The 24,166-nt window shown below is 34.8% G+C and overlaps 2 protein-coding genes and 1 non-coding gene across 5 annotated transcripts in view; 2 read left to right on the top strand and 1 right to left on the bottom strand.

Moving 5' to 3' along the window:
- Dmtf1 (cyclin D binding myb like transcription factor 1) overlaps positions 1-15,477 on the top strand; it is a 35,800-nt gene extending 20,323 nt beyond the window's left edge. For both annotated transcript variants that reach the window (XM_027956096.2, XM_071612166.1), the window contains 11 exons: positions 2,324-2,481; positions 3,670-3,702; positions 4,546-4,655; positions 6,258-6,486; positions 7,799-7,950; positions 9,220-9,429; positions 11,095-11,180; positions 13,368-13,523; positions 13,893-14,270; positions 14,900-15,047; positions 15,241-15,477. In XM_027956096.2, coding sequence (XP_027811897.1) covers positions 2,324-2,481; positions 3,670-3,702; positions 4,546-4,655; positions 6,258-6,486; positions 7,799-7,950; positions 9,220-9,429; positions 11,095-11,180; positions 13,368-13,523; positions 13,893-14,270; positions 14,900-15,047; positions 15,241-15,350 — 1,770 coding nt within the window. In that variant the 3' untranslated portion in view covers positions 15,351-15,477. The remainder of the gene's footprint in view (positions 1-2,323; positions 2,482-3,669; positions 3,703-4,545; positions 4,656-6,257; positions 6,487-7,798; positions 7,951-9,219; positions 9,430-11,094; positions 11,181-13,367; positions 13,524-13,892; positions 14,271-14,899; positions 15,048-15,240) is intronic.
- The window catches only part of Tmem243 (transmembrane protein 243), a 53,638-nt gene that overhangs the window by 15,870 nt on the left and 13,602 nt on the right, over positions 1-24,166 (bottom strand). The window contains exons 3-5 of one of the 2 annotated variants that reach the window (XM_027956098.2): positions 19,049-19,099; positions 17,841-17,945; positions 16,366-16,962 (exon numbers count right to left, since the gene is read on the bottom strand). In XM_027956098.2, the coding sequence (XP_027811899.1) occupies positions 16,840-16,962; positions 17,841-17,945; positions 19,049-19,099 (279 nt within the window). In that variant the 3' untranslated portion in view covers positions 16,366-16,839. Of the gene's footprint in view, positions 1-16,365; positions 16,963-17,840; positions 17,946-19,048; positions 19,100-24,166 lie in introns of those variants that run through there. The other variant, XM_027956097.3, reaches the window with a different exon arrangement.
- Positions 4,950-5,017, top strand: Trnad-guc (transfer RNA aspartic acid (anticodon GUC)). The gene has a single exon. It is a non-coding gene; the product is annotated as a tRNA-Asp (tRNA).

Below are 24,166 nucleotides of genomic sequence, written 5' to 3'. Positions count from 1 at the left end.
CCTGTATAATTTTACCTGGTTTTGAAGGCTACCCATATTCATTTAACTACCCATATTCATTCTCAGGATATTTTGTAAGTTGCCCTTTTACTCTGCATTATCATTTTGATATCCATCCCCTGTTGATTTAACTGTTTTATTGTGCAGATATACTACATGTTACTCATTCCACAGTTAATGGTCATTTGGGTTCTTTCTGGGTATTTTTGCTATTAATTTTCACATCTAATGTTTTGTGAATGGTTTCAGTTTATATTCCTCCAATAACATTTTTATATACTTATTGGCCATTTGCCTTTCTTCTTTGAAACTCCTCTTTGTGTGCTAAATACCAATAATGCTTTATTGGTCATTTGTGTTATAGCTATCTTGTGTTAATTTAGTGGCCTATATTTTCCTTTTTAGGTATATTTGATGAGCAGAAATTTTTAATTCCAGTATTAAATTTATCATTTTACTTTTATGTTTTGCATGTTTAAGAAATCTTCCCCTAGCTTCAAAGGCATTAAGATTTTTCTCAATTTTTCCTTTCATATTGTCACCTCCATAAATGTGAAGTAGAGTTTTAGTTCTATCTTATTATCCTAGCATTGTTTTGGGGGTGTCAGTCTTTTTCCCAGACTACAGTGTCTGTTCTATCTTAAACCAAGCTTCCATAAGTTTCTTTTTAGGTTTTCTAGGTTCTCTTTGTTATACTTGCTTCAGTACAACACTGTCTTCAGAAATCCCAATATGTGGTCGGACAAGTCTCCTCATGAATGTCTTAGCTCTTCTTGGCTCTTTACTTTTCTATATAAATTCAGAAATAGTTTGCAGTAAATTAAAAGCTTTGATAGAATTTTCATTGGCATTACATTGAACCTGTACATCAGTTTGGGGGAATTAACATCTTTTCAGCATTTTATCTTCCTCTTGAATGTGGTATAACTCACCAGTTTTGCTAGTTCCTTGTTAAATTTTTTCAATAAATTTTATGTTCTTTGTATAGGACTTTTCATAACTTGGCCTAAAATTTAGTCTTGGTGCCTTTAATTTTGTTGCTATCACAAATAATGACTTTTAAAATATAAGCCTTGTATAGAACTGCAAATAACTATATATTGATTTTATATCCAGCAACCTCGCTAAAATTTAGCCTTTTTGAAATCAACGATTTTTTTGTTGAAATTGGGCTTATACATGTATTGCATATTAAAATGATTACTTTCCAATCTTTTTCCTTTTTATTATTCTTGCATTAGACGACCAGAGCAAATTGTAATTTGCTCAGCTTTATTCTATATCAACATTGAATTTTTATGAATATTTTCCACATTTCTTGAGATTTTATATTCTGTAAATTATTGATGAGATTAATTATATTAGTAGTTTTTCCTGGAGTTGACTCAAGTTTGTATTCCTGTGATAAACTCACTTTTTGCAATGATGTATTAACTTTATACATTGCTGGATTCATTGCTAAAATATTAGGATTTGGGGGTCTATGTTAATAAATGAGGTTGGCCTCAAAATTCTTTTCTGAAACTGTCCTTATCTGATTTTGCTACTAAGGTTATGCCAAAATGACTAAAAAGTATCTTCACTATTTTCTTTATTGTAGAATAGTTTTAGATCAAAGTTATATGACTTTTTGGTATAATTTACCTGTAATGACAGTGGTACCTGGAGTTTTCATTGAGGGAAGAACATTCTTGTTGGTTTGTGCCTATTTGATTTTCTGTCTTTTCCAGAGTCTGTTTTGGTAAGTTGACTTTTTCTAGGAATTTACTTGTTTTACCTAAATTCAAATTTATTGCCAGAAAGTTGTATATAATGTTCTTTTATTGTCTGATCTCTCCAGCATCTCTATATAGGCTCCATTTTTTCACTCCTAATATTATTTGTCTTTTTAAAAATTTCACCAGAAATTTTATCATTTCAAATTTTAATTGTAATATATCTTTTCAGAGAACCAATTTCTTGATTCATTTATCCTTTCTATGCTTTCTTATACTTTCTGTGCTATGATTTCCAATTAATTTAGCTTTTATAATTTTCTTCCTTCTACTTTATATTTGTTTTAAAAATTTTAATATAGTTTTAAAAGGAGTTAGCAGAAATTGAATTTATTGAACCTAATACAACTTGCTTTTGGAGCATTTAAGCATCACTTTATTATCTCAACATTTTAAAAGTTTATATTTGACTTACTAATGAATTAGCCTTATACTCTTTTTATAAATGCAATTAATGAACTTTAACATTAAAACAAGTTTTAAAAGCATAGTATGTCCAGATGCATTTTATCAGAAATCCCTAAATCAAAGAAATGTAACCCATTTAGGCACGCGGAATAAAAGATGCCACAGAAATCATCTTTGAGATGTCAAAAGACGAAAGAAAAGATTTCTACAGGACTATAGCATGGGGTCTGAACCGGCCTTTGTTTGCAGTTTATAGAAGAGTGCTTCGCATGTATGATGACAGAAACCATGTGGGAAAGTATGAAAACTTGTAATGCTGCATGTTTTCATGTAATTAGGGGAAATATTTAAGGAATTGTCTTTTTTTTTTTTTTTTTTTTTTAGCTGAATTATGACTGGGGGCCTCAAGTGAAGACAGCTATGAATTATAGTTAATATTTTTATCTTTCAGGTCTACCTTCATTACATGATTAAAAAACCTCATCATAAGGCCTCTTAGAAATTAGAATCTGAGTCTATATATATATATGTCTTAGAATATTTAATATGGCAGAGTCTCATTTGTAGTAAATAACAAAGTATGGTAATGTTAAAAGAACTCTAAATTCATTGATGTGAATTTCTCTTTTTTGGGGGGTAACATTACTAAGTTTCTGGCCTTTCTAAAATAAAACCAGAGAGGAAAATAACTAATTCTGGAAACAGTGCTTGAATTTCTGTTATAGGCAGCATTTATGGGAAAGCATCATTAATTTTCTTCAGTGATTATGTGGTGTTACTGACATTTTAAATTTCTGTTTGGGAATTTTAGGTGGCAGTAGTCTGGCTTCCTAGATATTACCAAGCTTCAAGTGCTGCTTTTCCTCTAGCTCTTCAGCTCCTTGCTAATGAAAATATATTTGAAAGCTGAAGGGAACTAAATAATGAGTGGAAAAAGAAATTTTTAAAAAGTGAAGCAAGAGTGACTAAACTTTCCATAAGTCTTCCAAGTGGTTAAAAAGTGATTGGCCTTTTATAATTTTTAAATAAATGGACATTTTATAAAAGAAGAGTGCACTGGCTGTATTGAAATAAAGAGCAAGTTTATGCCAGAAGTTCATGCTTGACTAAATGAAAGGAAGATAATTTTAATTTTTTCAGTGCCTTGAGAGAATTTTCCTTTAGCTAAGTTATCCATGAGTCTTTCTGAAATAGTTACAATTTCAGTGTGTCTAAACTAAACTTTGTCATAAAGGAAGAGTTAGGAGCATAGGAGCAAAATCATTTTAAATGTTGAATTTTCATAGACAAAATTGCTAAAATCATTGTTTTTTTAAGACAATAGAAGCATTTAACTTTTGAGTCATTTTAAAATGGGTTACTTTAAAATATGATACATAAGCTGACTTAATATTGAGTTCCCTAAGTGAAATTCTGATTTTTATTAAGGTTTTTAGCATTCCTTCTGTTAATTTATCTCCTTTTTAAAATTTCTTTGTATTTCTAGATATACACCTGAAGAAATTGAGAAACTCAAGGAGTAAGTTTTAAATTGTTTTCATTATCTCTGATTGTTGGGGTTTTGTCTTGGGTTTTTTTAAGTTTCAATTTGAAATTTTGAGATTTTTGGTAGACTGGTATAGTTTAATCCTGCTGTTAAGCATGATTAACCATAAAAAGAGCTTATCTGATCTAGACTTGCACAAAGTAGCTATGTCCATAGCATACCAATTTAGTCTCCTATTGACAATCACAGAATACTCCTCAGACCACTAATAGGTTTCAGAAGAGGGCCATTTTTGGTTTGGGGAGTTTATATAATAGAATCAAAACCAAGGTTGTGCTTCACAACTTAAGTCTAAAATGGTGAGTTGGCAAATGTTTCACTGAATATCCTTGCTAACTACCTTGTAAAGGTTGTTGAAGTCTCAGAAATATACTTTTGCTTCATTGAGTTAGGGTCATAAAAAGCATGGTTTAATGGACTATTATAATAGATCATGGAAAAAAACACTGAAGGTTCTTATTTTCAGATGTCTGAAGAAGAGTTTGTGAAGTGTTTGCTCAAAAGGGAAAAATCTGGGGCTTACCTGGGAGATTGTGTCAATAACCTGAGGGGAATTTGGTCTTTTTTGAACACATATCCAAGTTACTTATTTCTTCTCTGACCCAGGAAAAGGGCAATTGCTGCCTGTTTTTTTTCACCCACAGACAACTGTGGACCCCAATAAAAGGCCACACTTTCAAACTTTGGCTCTCAAAGTATTGCTGCCCACAACTTCCAAACCAATCAAATGGGAAGAAGAAGAATGAAGAATAAATGATGAAATTAAAAGGGAGAAAACAGTTGAACCAAATGCTGATTGGCAGACTCTTGTTTTAGGCTCCGGATAAAGCATGGCAATGACTGGGCAACAATAGGGGCGGCCCTAGGAAGAAGTGCATCTTCCGTCAAAGATCGGTGCCGACTGATGAAGGATACTTGCAACACAGGTACTTTGAATGCTGCTGGTGGGGGATTTGGTTTTTTTTTTTTTTGGCGGTGGGGTCACTATTTGAGCTTCTTGCCCTGCAGATACTGCTTTTTCTTCTGAGAGGGAAAAAAAATTATCATTTGCTTAATTCAACTTTTCTAGTCTCCTTCTTTTTCTTTCTCCTCTCCCTGCCCTTCAATTTAACAGATCCAACTAATCTTAATTTGTGTGCTTTATTTATTTTTTTAAGGTGACATTGTTCACAAGGACACAGAATTTCTTAAGTTTCAAAAGGACTTTTCAGGGCTGGGACTATAGCTCAGTTGGTAGAGTGTTTGCCTGTCATGCACAAGGCCCTGGGTTCAATCCCCAGCAAAACAACAACAAAAAAGGATTTAGGTCTAACATGTTTTCACTTTTGTAACAATTCTTATTGTCCCAGTTGAGAAAGTATTTTAAGGCATGTATATAGAAAATGGATTTTAATTCAGGTCCGTTTAACTTAATATTAATAGTACCGAATCATCTCATGTTTATAAAAAACATTGGTTGTTGGCAAGTCCCAAGTTAGGAAGGAGGTGTATTCAAAAGATTTATATGTGTTTTGCTTATCTCAAAGTATATTTTTCCATTTTTAAAAAAAACAGCTTATGACTATTGGTATTTTAATCTCCAGGCCAAACTACAAATATACACAAATTTATTGGTGATAATGTTAAACCTAACCTTCAACAACAGTTTTTAGGTTCTGTTGTTAACATTTAAAATATCATTTTGAGCCTCTTTCTTTAAAACAGAGATTAGAATAGAGGGGAATTAATGTTCTCTGAAGGTTCTCTAAGTCTATCTTTTAAGTAAAAACAAAAACAGTTTTCCAGTTTAACTTCAGCTTCTAGGGTATATGTAGCCTCACTACACTAAAGTGAAATCAAGAATACATCCTCCTTATCTACTCTACCTTGGGTATTAAAGCACCCCTGGATTTTATCTCCAGTACCACACATACACACAAAAAGGAATATTTGATATTATTTATTCATAAGTTCATGAGTTTAAAAAAAACAGGAGTAAAAATGGGTATGAATACTAGTGTCAAACTTTATTGATCACAGTAGTGTGGAGTTGGGATAGTGGGGAAAGAAGATAGTATAAGTTTAGTCTTTAATTGGTAGAGCTGGTAGATGTCCCTCATCATTCATTCTTGTGACTGTTGGCCTCTTAACTTCACACTTCTGCAGAGTAGGAGTTTAGTGAAAGCATTAGTTTCTGGCCTGTTGGGCCATCATTGAGGCTCTTTCCATCTTACTGTTTTTATATAAGTTCTTGGTATAACTTGAGAGTACATAATTCTTCATAGTTATATTTGGGGTAGTTTTTCTCGACTTAAAAAGTCAGTTGGTCCTTTCCATTATGATTCTTTGCTTGTGTGTGTGTGTTGAGACCTTTACTGTGGGTAGTAAAACAAAATTATCAGTAGGTATATGTGGTTTCCTACCAGAGGGCCATTCACCAAATAAACTCTTAGTACTACTGCCTATTTCCCAGTACTTGGAAATATAAGGCTGAATCAAATTTGTAAAAGAAGGTAGCAGTGGTAGTTTGGATTATTTCCTTCTTTCAGGGAAATGGACAGAAGAAGAAGAAAAGAGACTTGCAGAAGTGGTTCATGAGTTGACGAGCACTGAGCCAGGTGACATAGTCACACAGGGTGTGTCTTGGGCAGCTGTGGCTGAACGTGTGGGTACCCGCTCAGAAAAGCAGTGTCGTTCTAAGTGGCTCAACTACTTGAACTGGAAACAGAGTGGGGGTACTGAGTGGACCAAGGAAGATGAAATCAATCTCATCCTCAGGTTTGTGTCCTAATAGAAACTGAATAGTTACTATGGATGTCTTGATTGACTTTCCTGTTTTGGTTTTCCTAGATGCCTAATGTCTGAAAAACATCCTTTCCATAGAGAGCCATTGTTTAAGATCTAAGTACTTCATATTGAGCTCTTTTGTTTTGTTTTGTGTTTGTTCCTTTTTAGTGGATTTAGTGCCCGGGCAAAGTACCAGATTGAAGGCGTGGAGACTGAAGTCCTCTATATCCACAGAACAGGTATGGCACAGGCAGTGGCAGTGCAGCTTTTCCACTGTCTCACCAATGTGCCTCAGTCCTAGCCTAGGGGTACATGTTTAGGGTAATAGAGCTATTCAGTCTCCATGCCCTTCAATCCTTGGCTACTGTGCTAAGATTGTCAAGAAGGGGGACCCAATCCATAATTACACACACCATCAGCTTCGCACAAATTAAACACCTTTAAGATAATAACCCCAATTTTATTTTTTTTTTTTTTAATTTGTTGGTTTAACCATTATGACTCAGTGACTGAAGTGAACAAAAACAGCAGCAAGAAAATATTTAAGACACTGAAGAAAGAAACTTTTGTGGCTACTGTGCTTAAAATCAAGATCATCATAATAGTTAATACTGGAAATGGTTAATAGACCTTTAAAACACACAATTTAGCCAGGCATGGTGGCACTTGCCTATAAACCCAGCAGCTCAAAAGGTTGAAGCAGAAGGATCACAAGTTCAAAGAGAGACTCTGATTCAAAATAAAATATAAAAAAATGGGCTGGGGATGTGTTTTAGTAGTTAAGTGCCCTTGAGTTCTCCGTACCAAAAGAAAAAAAAAAATTTTTTTTTAGTTGTATTATTGGTAGTACAACTAACAATTTTGGTTTTGTCTTTGTGTCTTAAAGGGTATTTTATTACATTAGTCATCTTTATAAATAGCTCATTTCTAAATCCATTTGTTTTACAAATGAAAAAGATGCAGGAAGTAATATAGTAAAGGCCATACTATGAAACACTGAAGAACACTATACAACTAAACCTGTTCTTATTCTAATCTTTAGCCTACTCCCTTTCCTTCACAGTGCTTCATCTGGTTATACCTATTTGCAAGGGTTAGTGCCCTGGTTAATATGGCTGATGGTATTTCTTAGCTTTTAATTCTGGAAGCAAGTCGGCATTCCTGGAATCCTTTCCCCATGCAGCATAAGACTGGCATAATCTGCCATTCCTTTTATTACCAGAGTCGTCATCACCTAGTCAAAGGAGGGTTCTTAGGGAGAAATTAATTTAACAGCTAACACATGGTTTTTTGTAACCTGTAGGATAGCAGAGCTTGATGTAGCTGATGAAAATGACATAAACTGGGATCTGTTAGCTGAGGGATGGAGCAGTGTCCGTTCACCACAGTGGCTTCGAAGTAAATGGTGGACCATCAAAAGGCAAATTGCAAATCATAAGGATGTTTCATTCCCTGGTAATGTATTACTTGCCTTTTTAATTCCTTCCCTTCTCTTACCATATTTACTCTTTAGGAGTTAGAGGTTAGAAGTTCTGTGCCATGTAAAGATGTATCATGGCAGATTTTTACTTATGCCCTATTTCTTTGAGTAACTGTCTTCCCTAGAGAAAAGTTAATGTGATTGTAATACCTGAAGCCAAAAGAGGAAAATATATACATTTACACATTCTTGTTTGTCAACATAAACTATAAAAACTATAAATAGGAAATAGATTGTACATGTTTTACTTTTGTACAGATTTCTTTCTCAGTACTTAAATGTAAATAAATGAGTTTTATAATTTTAAATATCTTCACAGGATTATTTAGAGAAAATCTTTGACAATGTATTCTGTAAAAGAAAAATTCTGTAAATTTCTAATTTCATTTGTTATGTAAATCCAGAGATCCTAAATTGGGTTTGCTTAAAGACAACATACTTTTCATTGCATGTTTTGCGCTTATGCATTAAATTGAGTCGTATAGCCTATTTAATTTAGGTTGTTAAATTCATTCCCCTTAATGTAAAATTCCAACTTAAATTTTTCCCAAAAGAGAATTAAATGCTAAGGAATTTTCACTTGATTAAAAAAAAAAATCTATATTAGGCCTCCCTGTGCAAGACCTTAAGAGAGGCTACATATTACATATACTTTCCTCTGCAGGTATAAGCATACAGGCAATCAAGTGCCCTTGAGTCACTGAGAGAAAAATGAATACTGTTTAAAAACAAGTTGCTTAGCATTGACAGTATTCTTCATAAATTATAGGAATTCTGTCAGTAAGCCCTGGGAAATTAAAAAAAAGAAAATGTTTTATTTTTACTTTTTTTAAAACAATGCCCACTCTTGGTTTTTGCATTATTATTCTTGGATCGCAAAAACATGACATTAAGAATTTTCTAAATCTGCTTGGGCATGGTGGCATGTATCTGTAGTCCCAGCTGCTTAGGAGTGGAGGATTACCTGAGCCCAGGAGGTCAAGACCAGCCTGGGCAATGTAACAAGACCCCCTTTTCAAAAGGGGGGGGGGAAAAAATCTGTTAGATGGATAATGTTTCCAGATTTTCAGAAGAGATTATGGTTTTAGTATTTTTATTGTTATTTTGATTAGTTTTCACATTCATTATGCAATTATTTATTCCAAATACTTTCCCTCCTTACCCCTCCTACCCCACCTCCCTTGTTGCTTAGATGGTGGTCTGTCGGAGAGTCATGTTCTTTTTGTCTACCCATCTCCCTTCAGTCTTAATAAAAGGTCTTAAACAGTTACATGAGAACCAAAAAAACAACCCAACACTTTTGGAGAATAAATCAGGATCTGGAGTTCCAAACAGTAATTCCAATTCCAGTGTACAGCATGTTCAGATCAGAGTTGCCCGGTTGGAAGATAATACAGCCATCTCTCCAAGTCCTATGACAGCGTTGCAGATTCCAGTTCAGATCACCCATGTCTGTAAGTGTTGGAACCTCAAGGCTCCTTGCCACTGGGATTTGTATGATTTGGTTTTACCTAAGTTGGTGAATTAAGGAAAACTAACATTTTATGTTTAGCTCAGTTAATATTTGTACAAAGAAAGAATGTGTAACAAGAAGGACTTAAAACCTGGCTATTGTAAATCATTCAAAACCATCTTTCAAGATTTTATAATTAACGATTCAATATGGGACTTAACTTTCCTATGTTCCTGTATGAATACACAACCAGTGTAGTAACTTCACATTATGTACAACCACAAGAATGAGAAGTTATACTCTGTATGAATAATACGTCTAAGTACATTCTATAATCATGTATAACTCAAAAGAACAAAAAAAAGGATTCAATAGAAATCAATTAGAAATTAAAATTAATAATTAATAGAAAACTGTCTAAAATAATGAATTAATGGAGCAGAAGATATGGAGTTCACAAGGTTAAGCACATCATTTATAGCAACTTTATCAGAAGACACAAATAGGGGATGGATTTATGGTCACTTGTAGGATGGGTTTTGTTAAGGTCGAGAAAGATTTTCGTATGGGAGATAAGTCAGTTTCCTACAGGAAAAATTTTTTTTATCCCTCAGTTGTTCTTAGCACCTGATTATTTTGTGCTTAATGAGATTAGGGAACCCAGCAATTATTGTGGGGAGGGGAAATACTTTCTCTTCAGCTCTAAGCAAAGTTGACACTTCTCCCCTTTTTTCCATCGTTCTTGGATTGTAATGACAGAAAAGGAATGAGAACAATCTTTACTTATCTTTATCTCACTTTTTTAATAAGAGGTCTACATAATGCCTATGAAAAGGTTATTACCCACAAGCATACCAGTCACTTGAGCATTTTGCGTGAGGCATGTGTTCACATTGCAGGATGCTCAGTATCCCTTGACCTTACCCACAAAATGCCAATAGTGCTTTCCAATCATGACAAGCAGAAACATTTCCAAATGTATCCTGTGGTTGAGACTTACTTGGCTACCTGTTGGCTTTATTATTAACACCATATCTGTATATGATTATAATGACTGAATGGGGTAGGGGGTATAGCTGAGTAATAGTGTGCTTGTCTAGCATGCGTGATGCCTAGCATGTTCCATCCCCAGCACCCAAAAGCAAAGTTACCTTAGAGACATTTAAACTAATCCTATCTCAAAGTTCTTGAGTTTATTTGCTTCACCTTCCTTCCATTATAATAAAGCATTAAGAATTTTATTTTCTTTTGCCTTTCTTGTTTCTGTTTTATAGCCTAAGAATTAACAGAGTAACTGCAATTACTAGTTAAAATAAAATGTGCGCTACTATATTGGTTGTAAATTGATTGTGCATGGAGAATTTTAGTTTCCCGTGGGCTGACAATACCTATTAGGAAGATAGCAAACATTTTATAAATAGTAAAATAAGTTATTTGCCTAGGTTTATATTGCTAGTAAGCAGTGTTGCTAACACTTGCAGTGGGCCAGACTTGGCTGTGACATGTGTGCCATCCCAGATAAGTTCATTAGATTTCTTTTCTCTTCTAAATTTAAATGACTCAGGTTTACAGGCAAATTTTTCAAAATGAATTTGCCTTCATGACAATTGAGTACACTGTAGAACTTTTATAAAGCATTTTATTATTGTCCTTGTTCTTACTACAGCTTCAACAGACTCCCCTGCTGCTACTGTTGACTCAGAAACAATAACACTAAACAGTGGAACACTACAGACATTTGAGATCCTTCCAGTGAGTAATACTTAATATAATGGATATTGGCCATTTTTATGCATAAGAAAGATGAGTTGGTAACATTTTTAAAAAAATGTTATATATGTCATATAAAAGATGAAACTAAATATTTGAGGCCAGATGAGTAGCCGACATTAGATATAAATCAGACTTCCACTTTTTTAATTCATTTAAATTTGCTTTTTTCTCATCTGTACGTAATCCCATGTATTTTTACATATGAAAATGACAGTGCTAAAGAGTAGAGCACATAACATGGACTGTACTATACTGAATTATAAGTTCATTCTGGTTATTTGAGAAAAGGGTTATAGACAACAAATCACGAGCTTGAATAAGATTGATTCAGTAAACACTTCAGTAGCCACTGGGGGTACAAATTTTAAAGTTCCAGTCTTAACTGGTTTGACCACTTTGGGAAAACAATCTTATAATTTCTAAAAAGATCAAATGTAGTGTTGCCAAACATTCCACCAGTTCTAATCCCAAAGAATACCTAAGAAATTGAAATATATTTCCACATAAAAACTTGTACATGAATTTTGATCATGGGTCAACACCCAATATTTTTGGTACTGTGTGTATCAAGTAAGTATCAAGCAACTGCTATGTTGTTAGTGGGTTAGGGATATAAAATGCATTTTTTACTAAGTGGCATTTTCAGTTTATGATGGGTTTAGGTAAAAGTGTATCTCTGTAGGGCTGCCATTTTCTTGAAGAGTAATGGCTGACTCTGGCCTGATGAAATGGGTCATGATTGTTAATATGTAGTCCTAGTCATTGTTCTTTCTAAAACAAAGAAACCCAGATTAGTTCATATTTCATTAAGTAGAAAATAATAAATTGTATATAAATTCTCTCCAGATTCATTTACTTTAAAAAACATAAGGGGTATTAGTAGAAGAGTTTATTCGTCCACTCCACAATCAAATCCCAGGAGGAAGATGAACAAAGCAAAAGGTTCTCTTTCTATCCTTAGAACTCAAAGCTTGCTTAATTGGTTTCCAAAATAGGAATATATACAAGAAAACCATATGAAACAGGTAGAAAACAACTTAATTTTATGTTTTTTTTATACCTTCCTAAGTAAAAATACACTTATACATACAATTGAGATTTGTGTTCAGGTTATTATAACTTAAAAGGTCACATTCAACTATTCAGAGATTTCTCTCCCAATTTATTTGTAGGGGATGATACCAGTAACCAAGCTTCAAAAAATGGAGATTTAAATGTGTTTTATTAAAACACATGTGACTTACAGACAGAGTATTTACAGTTATAACTGTCTATATGTGATTAATACATGTAACTCTTAAGGAAAATTATTAGCTTTCACTTTTTCACTTTTTTTTTTTTTTTTAATGATTGTCTCCCTCTTGGGTGTTAGGCACTTTCATAGTCATTTCTAATCTAAACTCTTCCCATGAGATATAGGTATTATTCCCATGTAAGGAATAAAGAAACCTGTATTCAGGGATTTATTACACAGGAGTTGACAAGATGATATTAGATCAAACAGGCCACAAAATTTCAACCCACAGCCCTATTTCAAATACATACACTTCTTCTAACTTAAAATTACATAGAAGCTTATGGTTTGAAAGGTTTATTGGTGAGTAATTTTGTTACACTTTAAAATCTCAAAAGATAAAAATGTTTGATCAATTAACCAGCTTTCAGATAAGCATCTTTTTTCTTTAGAGCATTGCTATTGACATTTTGGTAAATTTTCCCTTAATATGAAACATTTCTTAAAATTATACTATGAAAATTTGAGTTCAAGTAAGTAACACTGCTGTTGTGCCTTTTAAAAAATGGTAACTTTCTTTTTTAAACTGGGATACTGCCTGTTTTTATGTGTTACAGAGAAAGATTAAAGAGGGATGATTGTGTATATGCTGGGTTATTTATTGCATGTGCATCTGTGTCTTAGTGCCCTGAAACAAATAGCTAAGACCAGACCATGGGAATACATAGGAACAAAGAGTAGGATAAATGCCTTACCTGTTAAATCTCCAGACTGAGTATTACACCCTTCATTTTATTATTTGTTTGCACCCTCATAATTGGTAAGTACATTTGTAGCTATAAATTAGTCAGTTCATTTTAAGATGTAGAGGTAGACTTAATCAGTAGCCTATTAATACATATATTGAGCTGTCTCCTTTGTTTCTCCTTTAGTCTTTCCATTTACAGCCCACTGGCACTCCAGGCACCTACCTACTTCAGACAAGTTCAAGTCAAGGCCTTCCCCTAACTCTGACTGCTAGTCCCACTGTAACCCTGACAGCTGCTGCTCCTGCTTCTCCAGAACAGATCATTGTTCATGCTTTATCCGTATGTTACATAATTTTACTTGATTTTTTTTTTTTAACTTATTATAAACCAGGACTAGTTTGCTAACTAATGTCTTGCATTATTGTCCCAGGCTCAGTATTTTGCACCCTCATTCTTCCTTCACTGGGATACTGCCCTTTATTCCTCCTTTTATGAGACAGATGTACATTATAGTAGGGAATTTAGGAGAGCCCTACTTGGTAAAGAATTGAGGTTCTAGAAAAATAGTATTCAAACATTTCAGTTACAGAGGTGAGAAATAATGGGAGGGACCATGGGGTACTACCTATAAATGTTATTTGTTCAATAATTTAAATCTAGTGTTACTTTCTCATTTTGCCATTGATAGTTGTCTTTAATGTTTTATAGCCAGAACATCTGTTGAACACAAGTGACAGTGTCACAGTGCAATGTCACACACCAAGAGTCATCATTCAGACTGTTGCTACAGAGGACATCACTTCTTCCATATCCCAAGCGGAACTGACAGTAGATAGTGATATTCAGTCATCTGATTTCCCTGAGCCTCCAGATGCACTAGAAGCAGACACTTTCCCAGATGAAATTCATCAGCCTAAGATGACTATAGAGCCATCATTTAATGATGCTCATGTATCCAAATTCAGTGACCAAAATAGCACAGAACTGATGAACAGTGTTATGGTCAGAACAGAAGAAGAAATCTCTGACACCGACCTTAAACAAGAAGAATCCCCCTCTGATTTAGCCAGTGCTTACGTTACTGAGGTAAGCAACACTTAATAGAAAAAACAGCTTAATGGGTTCTTGCCTTCAACCTCAAATCGGCCATTTGGAAATATCACTAAAGTGATATTTTAAGATCTTCCTTCCTTTTTTTAGATCCACAAAACAAGTACAAAGCCCTACCTCTGACCACAAAAGTATGAGTGAACAAACACTGATGTTTCTCACAGAAGTGGGCAGTCAGAGATTTCTTGTGGCACTCGAAGGGAATAAGAAAGCTATGCTCTGTCTTAACAGTTCTTCACTACAACTTTTCCCCTCTCCACCTCGGTAGATTGAGAAATGTTTGTTAGAACAACTTCTGAGTGTGGTTAATAGTAGACTTTTATGGTTAGGCTTAGGAACCTTATCCCATGGTGTTAAAAGTCTACTTTCCTCTGTATTCAGGTGACCTGTAACTGAATTAATTCTTTTTTGCTCCTTTTTTGTTAACATTTAGTAAATTAAATTATGAGATTATGAAGGTTAACGGGGCCATCTTTTTAAGCTCTTAATCTTTATGTTTGAGAATTAAGTACTGTCAAACCTAGACATACTTGGGATCTGGAAAACCGACAAGGAATATGAGTCAAATCTTTTTCTTTCTTTCTTTTTTTAAAAATACTATTTAGGACTTAGAGTCACCCACCATCGTAGAACAAGTTGATCAAACAACTATTGACGACGAAACAATACTTATCGTTCCTTCACCACACAGCTTTATCCAGGCATCTGATGTTATTGATACTGAATCTGTCTTGCCTTTGACAACACTAACAGGTAACTGTAATATACCTCTTATATCCTGTGCTTGATAAATCTTAAGGGGAAAATTTGGGCCTTAAGTCTTTTCTTAATCCAACACGAAAACTCTAATCCCCTACACCATGGTAGAATACTTACAAAAATTCCTGACAGTCTTTTCCTATATATATGCAATTTTTAACCTAAGTTGAAACTTAACTCATTACAGATCCCATACTCCAACATCATCAGGAAGAATCAAACATCATTGGATCATCTTTGGGCAGTCCTGTTTCTGAAGATTCAAAGGATGTTGAGGATTTGGTAAATTGTCATTAGTTCATTCTTAGAAACAGGTAGTTAAAGCAAAGAAGCCACACTGTTAATTACAATATCTCCAAAGAAATAGGAGCAACCTCCCTTTTACCATTCCTCTGGCTTTTAAATAGCTACAATGCTTAAGCCATGCACATTGTTGCTGCTATGATTTTTTACCTCCTTTTAAGTATATCATCTGAGGTCCAGTTTAATGACAGTGTGTAGGTGAGTAGAATCTGGAAGATTTAACTGCACAGATCCTTGTGTTTACTGTTAATTGTCAGGACAGAATTTCATTTACTTAGCTACTGAGAAGTTTTTTTAAATCACCAAAGCAGTAATATTCATCTCTGCAGATAAACAATGGCACTCTTAACATTCTCAAGTAGGCCTGGTTGTATTTCAGAGAAAGCTCTCAACATGGTCTAGAGCTATCAGTGACCTTCTTCAAAAAGATTAAATAGTTTTGAGCCTTGACCAGCATAAAATACAGAGACCTAAGATAATTGTGTTGCGGTTACTTTTGGTTAACCCATTGCTGGCAGTGGGAGCTGGTTCAGGCAGGGTAAAGAGGACAGCATTAGAGTCAAGAAAATTCACTACAGGTTTTTTATTACTTTTAAAGGGAATATGGGTAAGAGTAGTAAACAACCCACTGGTAACTAAGCAGTTTTTACCCCCTCAACAGAAACCACTGTTATTAGTTTACAGAGTTAGCACTTTGAAGTAAAATTAAACCAAATATGGAAAGAGATAATATCCCCAATATCATGACTGTTTATTACATGTTTTATGACATAGACTATCCAGAAAATATTTGAGGGGGTATCAGAGTTTGCCATTCACTTAGTGCACTAGCTGGTGGAGGTACAATATAACTGCTCCCTCTCCAGCAATTTTTAAAAACAAAATAAAATTTGCTTCTGTAACAAAAGGAAATAAATCAAGAGTCATTCCTACTAGAGAAGGGTTAAGCCAAAACTAGCCTCTAGGGCTTTAATGAATATGACCCCTATAGAAAAGTCACAAAAAAAACTTGTATAAATTATTTTATTTATTATTGTAATTAGATCTTCACAATCAAAGTTGTCTTTTCACTGTCTGTGTTTTGTTAACGTGAAATTGTAGTTATAAGCAAAAGTTGGTTGCCTAGGGAACAATAATTGTATATTCAGTTTAACAGAAATAAAAGAATATTTGTCTTAAAATGCAAGATTTTGAGCGTTTGCCATGCAATTGTAAAAAATAATAATAATTTCAAAGTGAAAAGTACTTGTGCTGTATGAACTTCTAAGTTTTGGAATGTTTTAAGTGCAACATCAGCTCCTTAAAGAAAAAGCAATGAGATCTATGATATGTCTCCCTTTCAAGAGGGAATTTAAATTTACAATTAACATGAAAATCATGTATCAGACTTCTGTAGAAGATTCTTCAGCATATATCCAACATTTATTCACTGTCCTAATGTATAGTTTTGAAGAGTCTTGGTAAGTATTTCTCCTTGGCAGCCTCACCTTCCCACATCATGGAAGTACAGGTTCGCACATATACATAACATGATGATAGAAAATATGATATAGTAAATTAGATTTCTAAATTTCGGTTCTAAGTCTCCTTGTCGATACCAGTAGATCTAAAAGAAGAATTAAATAAAAATTAAACTAATAGCCACTGGGCCAACTGTTAAAATTTAAATTACAAAATTGTTTTTCCACCAATTTAACCAGTGAGACAGTCTTATTAGCCTACATCAATTTGTATGTATTTAGATAAAACTACTCAATGTTAGTCACTCAAGGCTTCAAGCCAGGGGAGACAAGAAGGTTCCCCAAGTGGGATGGGTCAGTTCTTCAGGTCATAGGACTGTAGTAAAACCAGTCCTATTTAAACTCAAAACAACCCAGAGGCACTTAGCAACTGAGTCACATCCCCAGTCCTTTTTATTTATTTATTTGGAGATGGTCTCACTAATTTGCTGAGAGTCTTGCTGGCTTTAACTTGTGATCCTCCTGTCCCGGACAGGCATGCCTAACTGTTTTTAAAGGTTTACTGTTTTGTTTCAGTTTTTCAAGGGTCATGAAACCACTACCAACTACTGAATAAATACTGAGGAGCCATTGTGGAGGGAAGCACAGAGATTAAAATAAATTATGTTATTAGAAATAAATCTAGAATGCTATCCCTTCCATTAAAAGTATTTCTCAAAGCCTGCTGGGCCCTGAATGTAGCCCTTGAGTGAAGATAAGTATATCAAAGTTTTTTAGCTACTAATTTCACTAATTTCTTCCTTCACTTTTTAGCTAAGAGTTCCAATTGTGGGACTTCTGAGTAAAAACTAATGTGCAATTAATAATTGGGACTTCTGGCATCTTGATGCAGAAACTAATGAGGACGAGTGGGGAGGTGGTATTAGACAGAACCTTTATATAGACACAGGGCTGGGAATCTATTCTAAGGACTGCAACATTAGGCCCTCAAGAATACTTCATTTAAATTCTAAATAGTACTCACAAGTATGCAGGCAGTAATACTACTCAAAGAGATGCAGACAGCAAAAAATATATTCAATGGTTTGGGAGGTAGTTGAGGGAAAACAAAAGCACTGATCAGCGTTACCTGTGTGGAGAGAAATTATATAAAGCCTTAGAATTAATTCTAAGATTTGGTTAGGGGTATAAGTCAGAAGGAGAACCACCTGTTTAGCATAATTGAGGCCCTAGATTCAAATATCAGCAACACCAAAAAGGGAAAAAAAAAAAAAAAAAGATGACTTATTAAGATCAAATCTAGACAAGGTAACGATACTAGAAGAAGCTTCACATTATAAAATTATTTCTACCCATCATGTTTGATTTCTGGAATGTCAATACAATATTTTATAAAGTATTTGTATATATGTTCAAATTCTTATAATAATTCCTCCTTTTCTATCCTTTCCTTGCTTATGAAAGGAGATGAAAGATCAGTAAAGCTAGCTAATCTCTATTAGAAATCATTTAAACCCTATTCCCAGAACTAATGACTGTACTGGTAAAAATGCTGACATTCTTAATCTGAATACTCCTACCAAAAATGAAGAATATAATCAGAGCTGGTTTTACTTTCACTATGAAAAATACTAAAAGGTGGGTTCCTAAAACCCATTTCTGCCTCTATCATAGGTACATAGAACATTATACCCATTCTTTTTATTAAGAAGTCATGAAAAAAACACTTAAGGTTAATAAGTGAAAATATACCTAAAAATATCACTATCAAACTATAAAAATATACCTTTATTTTATTTTATTATATAGTACCCTAGTTTTATTATACAAAGTGGAAAATCACTATATTATATGCTAACCAAATCTTTTTAAACTTAACCAGTGATAATTAAGATATTAACAGAAGTAGGGAGTTACCATGGCTTACATCTGAAGGAAGTTGATGGTAGCCACTGACATTTTTACAAACTTACTAGGCAAGGAACCACTGGCAAATTCATTTGATTTGTACTATTTCTTGTATTCAACTGGGGAATTGAGGATGAAAATCAAATTAGTTGCATCAGTTGCCAATTGCAGTTTTGTAGTAAAGTTGAAAGCATGAACACTTAACATACTCATGTATTAGCTCTGAAAGTTGTTGTTGTCTTTTTTTTTTTTTTAATTGAACCATAATACTAAATTTTTCAGAACTTTGAGAGCCTGAATGAGGCACAAAATAAAGATACTTACTAGAATCAATAAGGATGTTAAGCTGCCAACAACTAAATTGATGATTCGGTCCTGAAAGAGAAAAGAGATTATGAGCCACATGACTTGGATTCCCAGCACTCTCACAATGATACATATCAGGCCTTGGGGGTGGTTTAAAATGAAAATACTTCTATATATTTATGCTTGCCTTAAGGCAAGGTGTTCTGAGCCATAGGAATGGAAAAGGTACTTTGGAAAAATCAGGTCAATGAAGGAGGTTTCTTGAAAGTTGAGAAATTTACACTAGAATCTTGAAGAATGCAAAGAACTGAATGGGAAAGGAGGTTTACAAATAATCTTGTGCTGTTGGAAATAGTATAGGGAGGACAGAGTGCTAGAATTGTCAGGCCAGAGCTAGATTTTGTAGATGAGATATCTGAGTATGGGGTTTTTTGTTTTGTTTTGTTTTGTACTGGGGATTGAACCTAGGACCACTTGAGACAGGTCTGGTTAAATGCCGAGGCTGCCTTGAACTTGTGATCCTCCTGCCACTGAGCTTATAGGCGTGTGCTACTGTGCCTAGCTTCCATTGAGTTTTCTTGTCTTTTTCAAACCCAACTTGTGATCCAATTCTAATCCTAATCCAATCCTAATGAATTTACAGGTTAGCCAACCCAATTTGTCCTCCTGTCAGATGTGGAATACCTATAAAAAACATAATATTGTATAATATCATTCTAGATTATGATTTGCAGTCTGTTTTAATGCACCTGTGTCAATTTCATTGACACAGTCACAGAATTGAAAACTTCATCTGAGCAGGGAACATAATATGCAATGTGAGCAGCCAATAAACACCTCAGATGGGAAGGATCACACAGCAGCAAACTGAACCCTCATTTCCAAGTTGTCTGCTTTTAAAGATAAGAATCCAAAGAAGTTAGAGAGTCCAGCAGGCAAAGCTGAAAGGGGAAGTATATGTAAGAAACATGTACTGGTTGTGCCTGATCTAACCAAGGACCAACCACAACATGGCTACTGCAATTTGAAGGTTACCAGACAAAACTAATTCCATCCATAGCCTCATTATTCAGACAGATCCCACCTGGAGTCTGAAATTATGACCCTCTGTTAAGGATAGATCTAGGGCAATTCACTTATTACTACATAAGGTATATGTATATGAATGAATGTGTTTAATAAAAAATGTGTATTAAGATTAAATACATGAACCCCACTGCTTCTGCCTTGTGAAAAAGGTTCAACTACATTTTCTTCATGTTTATTCCAAGAATCTGCTCTCATCTCTACAAAAGCTAAGGAGTTGCAAAAGTTTACAAAGTCTGCTGTTTCACCAGTAGAAGCCAGGGAACAGGTTCAGGTAAGAGGTAGCTAAGAAGAGGAATCACTGATTTTCAAATGTTACAGCAACTTGTCTATCAGGATCAAAACAAGGGGAAAAATAATGGTGAAGGGATGGTAACTATCTTAACTTTCACATGTCTTCTCAAAAATTTTGGAATGAAATGGTAATGTCTATTTTATAGGTGACAAAACAGGTTCATCAAAATTTATATCTTGCCCAGGGTCTCATATTACAAATAGTAATGGAAATAAAATTCAATGTCAGGCCTGCTTTCCCCCAACAGAGAAGATCCCATTTATACTCTGCTGGATGAGCAACTACTGGTCTAGACAAAAGAAGTCAAATGGCAGATGACATCTCAAAGCCTATTAGTAAAGCATCCTGGTAGCCTATTAAGAATGAAGATTTCTGCATATGTGGGTCTTTTTTTCAAGATTATTGATTAACCATATAAGCATAATGTTTTAAACATTCTTATGAAAATGTATTTAAGTTAATATTTTCCTGCCTGCCTTTTACACAGCCACTGAAGAGAACTGCAAGTAATTTTCATGAATATCAGTTATTATACTGATGTAATGGTAGTGGTTCCTTGGGGCTCCCAAGATGAAGGGAACTACTTAGACATGGTAGAAGGGTTTCTCACAAAATGTTCTTATTCCAAACAAAAGCCTATTAACATATCCATGAACCCAGGTCAAACTTTGGGAGATATCCCATTTCTAATGCTATCTTCTAAACTCTCCCTACTGCAAGTGTGGTATATGGACCAGCAGCACTGACCTCACTGAGAGCCTGTTAGAAGTACAAAATCTTGGACCTTGCCCCAGACCTAATGAATCAGAATCTACAGTTTAATGAGATCTAGTAATATGTGTATGCACACTTAAGAAGCATTGTTCAGAGTCTTCAAATGAACTACTTTGAGTGAACTATTATTAAATTCAAATCACAGGGTGGAGACCCTTCCTTGGACCAGAGATTATTTTTAATTAGCAAGCTCTTCCAGCTCCTAATTTCCAACGACATTAGAGAATAATTCAAAAGCTAGGTAATTAACATTTCACAGGAGAGTTCTGGGATCAATATATTTCAAATTAGAACTAGAGTTTGTTTATGGACATTTCTATTTCTCCAACTCTATTAATTCTGTTTCTACTACCTGTTATATGGTTTTTAATTTTATTTTTACCCTAGCTCCATCTACCAAAACTGTTCTCCCCTCCCAGAGTTTTAAATCTTGTACTATTACTTAATGCCCTATGTAGGCCAGACAGGAGCAAGATCAGCCTGGATTCTTACCTGCTGAGAGGAAAAAGATAAGGATTTAGAATATCCCTCTCAAAAAACAAAACATTCAACAGAGTTTTCATTAATACTTCATGTACACTGTAATACATGAACATAAAATACATACTCATGTACATATATGTATTATTTTGAGAAGGATTCTATATATTACTTTGTAAGTTATTCATTTAAACATTAGTGTATGCTAGATAAAACCATCTCCACTCTCCAGAAATTTATACTATCCAGAGTTCAGGAGGCCACTAAGGAAAAAGGGAGAAAGGAATCTTGGTAAATCAGGGAGAGACTACCAGAGAAAAGTCAACCAAGGACTAGCAAATCAGAAGGAAAGGTGGTTCACTAAGAGGAATTCCACAAAGATCCAGGGAAGAACAAAAGCACTGCTGTTACCAAAAAAAAAAAGGGGGCGGGGGGGAGGGGAACAAATGGAAATAGATGAGCAAACTTCATGAGCTGAATAAGAAATGGGAGAGGGCTGGGGATGTGGCTCAAGCGGTAGCACACTCGCCTAACATGCGTGCGGCCCGGGTTCGATCCTCAGCACCACATGAAAACAAAGATGTTGTGTCCGCCGAAAACTAAAAAAAATAAATATTAAAATTCTCTCTCTTTAAAAGAAAGAAAGAAATGGGAGACAATGTACTCTGAAGAGATCTTCCTGAACCCAAAGGAATCACATCATTGTTTTCCTCCAAAGAAAGGAGAAAAAGATGATAGGCATATGTAAATAGTTTGTATTTGTATTTGAGATGATAGAAAATTACCCTGCAGCAGCTTGGGAGGCTGACACAGAAGAATTGTGAGTTCAAAGCCCACTTCAGCAATGGCGAGACACAGTGAGACCTGTCTCTCAATAAAATACAAAATAGGGCTAGGGATGTGGCTCAGTGCCAAGTGCCCCTAAATTCAATCCCCAGTACTACCCCCACCCCACCCCGCAATGAAAAGAAAGAAAATTACCCTGTAAAGCAAGTAAGCAACACATTATCTCCATTTATCATTGTGTGACTGTAAATGCAAGTCTAGTGAGCAGATCACAAGAATTCCTAGACAGAGGATGTGGGCACTGAAATTAAGAATCAAGAGACCAATATTCTCATCCCATTATGCCACTGGCTAGCTGTATGATCTCAAGTGGATCCCCTAACCATCTATCAGATTAGAAAATTAGGCTAAATTATGTCTTGTCCTTTTCAGTTCTAATAATTTACAGTTCCAAAGAGTAGGCCTAGCCTACTTCCTTGGTTATCAAAAAATAGGGAAGCCCCCAATCTTGCCTGGTCAGTCACTGGCCAGCAATTTGATATAAGACTGAATCCCAAACTCATTCCAGAAGCTCAGGTAGTAATGATCACTCAGAGGAAATTGTTGTCAATAACCAAAAGCCAGCATCTGTCTTTAATTTTAAGGATACAACTCTAGTATTCTAGAGTTTAGAATGCTATAAATACCTTGTTCAACCTTCCATTTCCATGGCAATTCATGTTTTGCCTAGTCCCAAAATGGATTTGAAGGGCATGTGCTAAATATAAGAAAACCCTAACCCATTTAAGCAACAATAAAAAGATGAGGCCAAAATTTCTAAAGAGGTTTGGAGAATGTAAAAAAGGAATAAAAATTATCTGTGGTCAACAGTGGTCCAAAAATATTAAATGGGAAATTTCAGATCTAAATAATTTGTTAAGTTTTAAATTGTACATCATTCTGAGTAGCATGATGAAATCTCAACACTGTCCAGCCCTGTCCTGGGAAGACCTGTATCATCCCTTTGTCCACCATATCCACAGTTAGTCACCTTAGTCACTTAGTCGCCATCTCAGTTATCAGATTGTTGCAGCAATGCAGTATTTGTATTAAAGCAACCCTTGTTTTACCTAATAATGATCCCAAAGTACAAGAGTAGTGATGCTAGCAATTCAGATGTGCCAAAGAGAAGCCATAAAGTGTTTCCTTTAAGTGAAAATGTGAAAGTTCCTTACTTGATGGAAAAACTGTATGCTGAAGTTGCTCAGATCTACAGTAAGAAAGAATCTGTTGCCTGAAATTATGAAGAAGGAAATTAAGGCTAGTTTTGCTGTTATATCTCAGACAGTAAAAGTCACAGTGCAAGATAAATGTTTAAAATGGGAAAGATGCTAAATTAATAGGTTCACGATTTCCAGCATCTCCTATGGATAAAGGAGGATACTGTACTAAGATTCCTGGCAGCAAGGTGGGAAATTCAATGGGGTTTTAAATTCTAGCTAATAAAAGTAACTATGTTAGATCACTAGAGGAGGCAAACTTCTGGCTCTGAAAAGAATTTGTTGTATAAGTCTGTATAAAAATACAGGGATACAGGAAACAGGTATTTTGTATAGTTGTTTCTTACACTGGTCCGCAAGAAAGGCTGTGTCAGTTCTGTCACAAGAGAATGTGTCCACTATGCTATAAGATGGGCATGCAACAGCACAGCAGAAGCTGTGGCCAGGTCTTGCAAC

Source organism: Marmota flaviventris, chromosome 1 (genome assembly GCF_047511675.1).
Source record: "Marmota flaviventris isolate mMarFla1 chromosome 1, mMarFla1.hap1, whole genome shotgun sequence".
NCBI classification, from domain to species: domain Eukaryota; kingdom Metazoa; phylum Chordata; class Mammalia; order Rodentia; family Sciuridae; genus Marmota; species Marmota flaviventris.
Note: the sequence above shows the minus strand (reverse complement) of the source record. Positions and strands in the feature narration are given on the sequence as shown.